The 8,195-nt window shown below is 48.2% G+C and overlaps 1 protein-coding gene across 1 annotated transcript in view; it reads right to left on the minus strand.

Annotated features, from left to right (window-relative positions):
• Positions 1 to 6: 6 nt before the first annotated feature.
• The window catches only part of trim71 (tripartite motif containing 71, E3 ubiquitin protein ligase), a 20,136-nt gene continuing 11,947 nt past the window's right edge, over positions 7 to 8,195 (minus strand). The window contains exons 3-7 of the mRNA XM_019880122.1: positions 4,784 to 4,918; positions 2,181 to 2,423; positions 1,595 to 2,092; positions 924 to 1,064; positions 7 to 729 (exon numbers count right to left, since the gene is read on the minus strand). Of these exons, the coding sequence (XP_019735681.1) occupies positions 157 to 729; positions 924 to 1,064; positions 1,595 to 2,092; positions 2,181 to 2,423; positions 4,784 to 4,918 (1,590 nt within the window). The 3' untranslated portion in view covers positions 7 to 156. The remainder of the gene's footprint in view (positions 730 to 923; positions 1,065 to 1,594; positions 2,093 to 2,180; positions 2,424 to 4,783; positions 4,919 to 8,195) is intronic.

Genomic DNA, 8,195 nt, shown 5'->3' on the forward strand with positions numbered 1-8,195 from the left:
TCATCAACGTGCTCTCAATCCTCTGAGCTCTCCTCCTCCCATCGTGTCACTTTTTTTTGATTCATTCTCTCGCCTCCATTTCCTTTGTTGAGAAAACAAAAAACAAAAAAAAAAACCCAGCAAAAGGCCAAATCGAGGGAGCGAATGTTCCGTTTCCTAGAACTTGAGGATGCGATTATTCCCAAAGTCGACGACCACAATGACGCCGTCCGGTGTCACGGCCACCCCGGAGGGACGATCCATCTGTCCAAAGCCGCTCCCCTGGGTTCCAAATTTGCATAAGAAATTTCCATTGGGCTCAAACACTTGCACGCGGTGGTTGCGCGAGTCCGCCACGATGATTCGGTTCTCCTGGTCCACGGCCACGCCTTGGGGCCTCAGGAACTGACCGTTACCGATGCCCTCGGAGCCCAGGAAGCGGGCCGACTGGCAGTCGGGCCGAATGACCAGGAGCCGGTGGTTGTTGAAGTCGGTCACCACGAGGTGGTCCTCGTGGTTGAAGGCCACACCTCTGGGTGAGTCAAAGTGTTTCCACAAAGCCCCCTCGAAGCCGTACTTGTTGAGGAACGAGCCGTCGGGGGAAAATAGCTGCACGCGGTGGTTCCTGGTGTCGGAAACCAAGATCTTACCCTCAGAGTTGACGGCCACGTCCCAGGGATAGTTGAACTGCCCGTTCTTGGTGCCCTTTTCCCCAAACTTCAGCAGGAACTGCCCCTCGAAAGTAAACACCTGTCAAGCAAAGCAAATCTGTCAGGGCACATCCTGTTTAATTGCAGGGGGGGGGGCGAACGGCGAAGGGGGTTTGTTTTTACAAGTGCCGCAGTGAGTGGAGCCGCTTTCCGCAGCCACCACAAATATTTGCATTTGTCAGCATGCGCGCAGTTTGGCAACTTTGACAGGTTCTTGGGAGCACAATTCTGTACCTGCACACGGTGATTGTCCTTGTCGGCCACAACGATTCGTCTCTGACTGTCACAGGCGACCCCGGCCGGACGATCAAACTGACCGGGTCGAGAACCCAGAGAGCCAAACTTGTGGTGGAATGCGCCGCAGGGCTTGAATATCTGGAGAGGGTCGAGAAAACTTGTCATTACATTCGTTTTTTTTTTCCAGTATAGTCTTGCTCTAAATAACTGAGTTTTACGATTATACTCAAGAGACTGTCCCGATATTTGGTGGGAGGTGACACTTCTACCCAATAAATGGCTCCACACACACACGACGAGACTTGCCTGTGGGTCTTGTGGAATTGAATTGATTTAAAATTGATCTTGACTCGACTTTAATAGCCTCATTTTTGCAAATGTAATTTATTGGGGATCGGCCATGGTTATGGGGACTTTTGGAGTTTAGCGCGCCATCAAAAAATATTGATTCTGAAAGGAAACAAGACTTTTTTGCAATATCCAGCGTGTACTCTTATGCCCGCCACAGGCAAAGCGATGCAGCTGAACATGACCTGAACAGTCGCAAACAAATGACCGGTACTGTCGGCAACTCACGCCGGCGCAACTGGCAATTGACCAAATTTGAAGCAGGAATTGTTCAGGCGACCTACGAGGTGCTGAGAAAGGCAACGAGTCGAGGCTTTTACCTGGATGCGGTTGTTGCTGCGGTCTGCCACCACCACATATCCCTCCTTGTCCACGCTGATCCCCCACGGACGACACAGTTGACCATCGCCCTCGCCTTCGCCCCCGAACGATGACACTTGGGAACCCAGGGAGCCGTAGCTGCGGCCCGATTTCACAAACACCTTGAAGGGGCTGCCTTGAATGTGCTGGTTGCACACCAACACCGACACAAGGTGCTCCCCCTCACTCCTGGCCATGTAGCTAACCGTGTACGAGCCATTCTGGTGGTCGGTCACCTCTGCGGCGGAGAGGTTGGCGTCCGCCACGGACATGACGATGGCGGTCACCATATCGCCGCCGGAGAGGCGGGGCTCGCCGTCGTGGTCGTAGCCGATCACGGTAAAAGCCGCATGCTTGCCACGAAGCGCGCCGTTGAGCCCGTCGCCGTGGGCTTTGGTGACTGGGGCAAAGGCTCCGCTGCTGATCAGGCCCATGGATTGGATGGCGATGTAGAGAGCCTGTGGGAGCAATGCACGACACGTTGGAAACGGGGAGCGTCCCTCACAAGTACTGCGGCGTGCTTGTCGAAACCTTCTCGCATCCTACCTGGTCTGGAGGCGTGAACATGAAACGGTCATCCTCCTGCGGCTGCATCAGACCCCTCAGTGCTTTGAGTTCGTGAATTTGGGTGAGCATGCGCTCTCGGGCCAGCAGCACGTCAATGTGGCGGCCCTCGTCCAGAACCTGGCTGACGGCGGCGATGGTGCTGTCCAACTTGGTCAGACTCTGGTGCAATTTCTCCACCTGCAGGTACAGCGACTTGGCCTTCAGCTGCCGGATCTTCTCCAACTGCAAGAGGGCGGAGAGGAAGGCGATTTGTTTCAACGAACAGAAAATACACCGAGGAGAGGTTGTTGATCAAGTAGCAGTGAAGAAAGGGCTTCAAACTGCAACATTAAGCTTCGATTTTCTCATTTTGGGGGGTGGGAAATGAAAATATTTTGAATTAAACAGATGGCTTTTTTTGTTTTTTACATTTTTTTTCTTCTATAAGTAATAAATCTTTCATCTTCAACGTAAAAAAAAAAGGGTGCTCATGTACTGCGAATTTTTTTTCTACTGTAAAATATGTTCCTTGGCACAATAAAGCTTGAGGAAAAACTCCTTCATTGTGACAATTTGACAACATGTCCGTCCACAGGATGGCAGCAATGAGCAGAATTGGTTTGAAGCACATGAAATGTCTCAAAAGCCAGTTGGAATTGAATGAAAAGGAAATGGCCACATGCAGCTTGAACTGTCGAATCTTTTTCATTTTTAAATATTTTCCCCATGATGGGCTTCCGCAGTCATTTTTGGCTGGCAGAAAAAGGGGAGTGTGTCCAGCAAAAGCCAGCCTGCTGTTAGTTCGAGTACTCAGTCAGGAAAACAAAAATGGTCAAAAGTGTTGAAGGTGACCGTAGAACCTGAGAAGCAAGCAAGCATTGGCTCTTACTTAGCGTCACCTAACAAAAAGAGTTGAACACAATAGGCTGACCGCCTTCAGTCCCTCCCGACTCCAGCTCCAAAAGAGGGCTCTTTGTGGAGTCTTGGCCTCGGTGGAAGTGCAATTTGCACATGTGAGAGTAGATTTACACTTTATAGTCCGTGACGACAAAGGCTCTTGTTGGCCTTTATGACGGATACCATGAAGAGGAGCCTCCACGCCAACACGTCGGGAAGATGGAGAGATAAGTAAAGGGCCCCGATAAGTCTTCTTTGTGGAAAGCAACCGAGCATGCCCAGGGCAACTCCCACACAACGTGCGTCACCGGTGACATCGGCGATAAGTCTAACAGGCCCGCGGTGAGGAAACAACTTGCCGAGTGACCGGAGCATCTCCCCGGATTTGTTTGGCAGACAATGCCGCCCGTCATCATGCTCGCTGGCAGGAAGCTCCCACTGAGCCAATGGGTTGATCACGAGTGAGCCGCACTCATCTCATGGATGGGGCTTTTGTAATGGCAGGGGGAGCGCTACGGCAGAAAGCATGCCCATGAAGCGGACCGAACCCGGGTCTATCTGGTGAAGTGAATGAACCATCTTTATCTCCAAATCTCTCAACGAAGCGACTGTAAAATGAGCTGGCAGCTAACACAGCCGAGTCTTAGGGGAGCAAAGGGGCCGATGCTGTTCTTGTTCTCATTTGGGGTCCAAACTGAAAGCTCACCTTTTGGTCGTTTTCAGAATAGACCTTCCAGAGCAGAAAGCAGAGGCTCTCATCTTGAATGGATCAACCGAGTTCTCCTGCAGAGATCTCAGGTTTCAGGCGCACACTAAGCTCTGTGGCATTCCACTAAGTCCACACTCCTTGTAGAAAAGCTGAGAATTTACCACAGCGCGGCACAGCCTGACATCCTTTTCATGGCTCAAGGATTCAATTGAATTAAAGAGACATTTACGGCCTCACCGAAAACCATAAATACATCCATGTGCTCTAGTTGGGGATCCAAATCTCCACCGGCGCAGATGTGGACAAGCGAAATTGGTCAAATTGTTATTTTTATTATGAGCTGGTTTCGCTTCGAGCGCCGTCAATATTTTCAGGCCAATTTGACATCTCCACCACACTTGAACAGCCGGAGGGTAGATAGGAAGAGTAATCAGATCAAACAGTAAAGGCACGAGACGGGTCGGGTTTCAAAGCAGTGTGGCCCTCGACAACAGTAAATGCATTTCAAATCGAATATTCTAAAGGGAATTCAAAACTATGAACCATATGCGATATGGACATGGAGCCGTACGACACCCATGTACACCTTCCCTACTTATGACTCAGCTTTCATCTGACCCGACTGGTATTCCTGCCGCTCTCGCCGGCATTCCTTCCAGTTTAGTGAGCAGACAGAGAAAGTACAGAGCATCGCAAATCTTACTGACAACTGCCCTCATAAACGCAACAGTTAGGGGAGACTGCAGAAATCTATGGCTCCTCTCAATGCGTAGTAAGTCAGTCGGCTGAGTCACTATTGGGGTGAAGGAATGGGAAAAAAAAAGGTGCTACGCGGGGGGTTGTTGTCTAATGACTTTGTCAGGGAGGCTGCGAGTTGGGCGGTTGTGCAGGAAAGACCGAACGGGGGACTGACCCGCAAACTCATCACAACTGTGGGGCAGACAGGCGAGACGTAAGCAGGTGAGACGAGGTCAACAAATGGCAGGAAGAGGTTTACCTTCCACAGTAGTTCACACTCCCTCTCCTCCAACGCTTTCTTATGTCGGAGGACCAGGGCCTTCACTTCGGTCTGGACCACCTTTGCCTTAATTTCCACCTGCTCGGCGATGGCCTGGACCTTCTCCATGCTCAGCTGGATGGGCAAAATAACACAGGTTACTTTTGAAAGGAGGACAGAAACCTGCATGCTGTGGATGTCGGGATGAGATGAAACAAAAGTAAGCTTGGCCTGTTATTGCTCACAAGGGCTCAAGATGACCCCCGCAAACAGGATGCGGGGAAATAAAAGAAACATTCAAAGCAAGGGGGGGCTTGGCGGGTGAATGCGCAAACATCTGTTTGAATACGCCCACTGGATACCGAACAACCCTCGAGAATGACCCTGCATCACTTTTCTTTCTAATGTGAAAATACATTTCCCTCCCTTTGGTCAAAACATGATCCCAATGAAATGCTTTTTTCCTCAATAATCTGAAGCATTTCAAACATGACAATGAGCCGTCAAACTGGATGGTTGTCACAGCATCAACGCAGCCCCGAGAGCTTTCATGGTTTTTTCATGTACGGGTGAGGCAGGCCAGCTCATTTAAATATTTGCATAGCTCAGATAAAAAGTCAGTGAATCGCAAGTTTTGCGACGTATAAATGGGCAACATCTTTTTGGGCAATTTTCAGCGCCATTCGCTCCGTGCTCGCCTTCCACGGGGCTCATTTCTTGTCATACGGGAACAATGCGAGAATGTCTCTGCACATGCTGTTTGTTTCTTGGCAAGAATGAAAGTTGTTGGGCGCGTTTTCTGAAAAGTACTTATTCGAGGGGTTGAAAGACTTGCTAAATATAGCGACAAAGTAACTACTTTGGCAACACTAACAGTGCTTTTGTACACGAGCTCTACTCCGTTCACAGCCATGTTGTCGGTGTAGATCAGCAAAGTTGCGCTTTGAGCTACAGAAGTTTAAAAAAAATGATAAATGCAAACTTATTAACCTATTGTAAGGATAAACATTCTCCTACTATGAATGCTGTAGCTTCAAAAAGGAAATCATGAGGTACAAACATTTTTCAGTTAGTTTCAAAAAAAAAAAAAAAAAGGTAATGCAATCATTTTTGCTGTTTTTTTTTTTAGAACGTGCTTAACTACTCTTAACAAATTCTGATAATTTGCATCATGAATATGTTTAAACTTGGCCATGCACAATTTGTTCCAATATTTATCTGGCTGCTCCGATGGCGTTTGGTGGGGGGTCAGGGGGGGCGGGGGGGCGGGACCTCACAGGGACAAAGGGGAGGTGGGATAAGGCTGCCTCTGTGAAACTGGCCGCAGGGCTCAAGGGTCAGTTCAAGCTTACAGGTCATGATCTGCAACCTCTGTCTTAGGACACATACCGCACGCCCCTCCCTCCCCGCTGCAAACCCTGCCAGAACAAAGACCGGCAGCAGGGTCTTTTTCTCCTCTTTGAGGTGGCCATCTGAAGCGACAACTAAATTAGTCTTCCGGAAGGTGCGACAGAAACGGAGAAATCCACGGATGGCCACGTCTTATGTGTCACATTCCCGTGTTTCAGTTGAGCAGTCAAATGTAATCATATTCCCGATCTGTTAGGAAAATGCTCTGGTCAATATTTACTCAGGCAGGCGAGCTTCGTCAACGACCACTCTTTCTTCTTCTTTCTATTATTTGGCAGTCTGGGTGCCCTGTGGCAACGCGCTGCCTCCCACAGGTCAGTCTTGGCACTAGAAGACACATCTGGTTTGCGGGAGGACACTTGGATTGTTGGTGGCGATATGGTTGAGCGTGGTGTGCTCCGTTGCTCATCTGGAGCACACCAAATGAGTCAACGTTTCCAGACGCTGCCTTTGAGACATCCCCATTGATGAAGCAAATATAAATAATTTTTTTTTAAATGAGATTGTCCCTTTAACTTAATATTGGCTGTATTAAGTCCATGTTACTGTTCGAAATGAATTTTGGTCAAGCTCCCACACATTTTAAAATCTTCAATAAAAGCAAGCAGACAACATACAAACAACATCGTGGAAATTTGGAAAGCTAAGTTCATATTTACTGAAAATAGAATAGACATGCTCAATATGACTTACTTTGATCAAATAACTTGGTTTGAAAGGCAATTGAGAGTGATATGAACCCAAACGCCAGCCATTGTTTTTCATGCCTATTATGTCGTCTGTGACAATTTCAAAAGCGGTTCGGGTGTTAAAAATCAATGTGTACACATCCCACTTTAAAGAACTATTCGAAACAAACGCAACATTATTTTGTTATTTTTGCCTATTTTAGGTGCCCTCGCTTGCTCAAACCCCATTCGGCATATTACTCGCCGAGCACAGCTTGCTACACAAAGAGGGTCAAAGTGACCAATCAGATCGCAGAGGGCCAGAGCTTGGGCCAAACGGGAGACTCACAAGACCAGGGTCAGAGGTCAGGGAAGATAATGGGGGTGGAGTGGGCGGAAATTTCCTACCTCAGGGTGGAGGAGTGTGTGTGTGTGTGTGTGTGTGTGTGTGTGTTTACATATTATCTGGCGTCAGCATTTACTCTTGCGGTGACCTCCGACAGAATGGACAGGCAAACACTAAGTACGCGCACAACAACGCGTCGCCAGATGGTCGGCTAGCTTCCCTTGAAGCTCAGCTGCTAGCTTGAGACCCTGCCATTTTTTTTTAAATAAATAAATAAATAATACACCCTCTGCGGGACCTGGTCTCAATTTCAAAGTCTGCGCCACGTGGCAGGAGCGCTCTGACATTTGCCAGAGAGTGGATCCGCGTTAGGCTAAAGGTTTTGGAATTTGGGTAAGACCCCGGGTGAACTCGGAGCCGCACACGCATGAGCGAGTCACACAGATGTAGGTCACCGAGATAGGGGAGAGGTGGGGCGCGGGTTCTGCTGAGGAAATTGTGTGCGCTTGCATGTAACATGACCTTAGATAGCATTTCATGTTTCCACCATGTCCTACCAAGGTCATAAGTGTGTGTTCCAAGAGGACTGACTGATAAGGGGGTTGACTTAAAGAGCACTTATCTGTTGGAATGTTGACAGTTTTTATAGATCGCTTTTTACACACTTTAAAATGACAGATACAATTTAAAAAAAAAAAAAAAAAAAACACATTGGCATTCAAAAAAAAAGTCTCCGTGTCTATTGACAAAATGGCTGAATTAGTTGGAGATCAAACAAACAAAAATAAAGTGCTCATTTGCAATGGAAAACGACTTTGGATAGACATAGCATCAAAACAGACGAAATCACCTCATTTGCAACGTTTGAATATATTTCTCTCTGTGTAACGTGGGACCTAAAAGGGCAGCCCTCCCCCTCTTCATTCCATAATTGACTAAATGGAAAGAGGCACTAAATGTCTGTGAGCGCAAGGATGGGGAGGGGGGG

This window comes from Hippocampus comes, unplaced genomic scaffold (genome assembly GCF_001891065.2).
Source record: "Hippocampus comes isolate QL1 unplaced genomic scaffold, H_comes_QL1_v1.1 scaffold612, whole genome shotgun sequence".
NCBI lineage: Eukaryota > Metazoa > Chordata > Actinopteri > Syngnathiformes > Syngnathidae > Hippocampus > Hippocampus comes.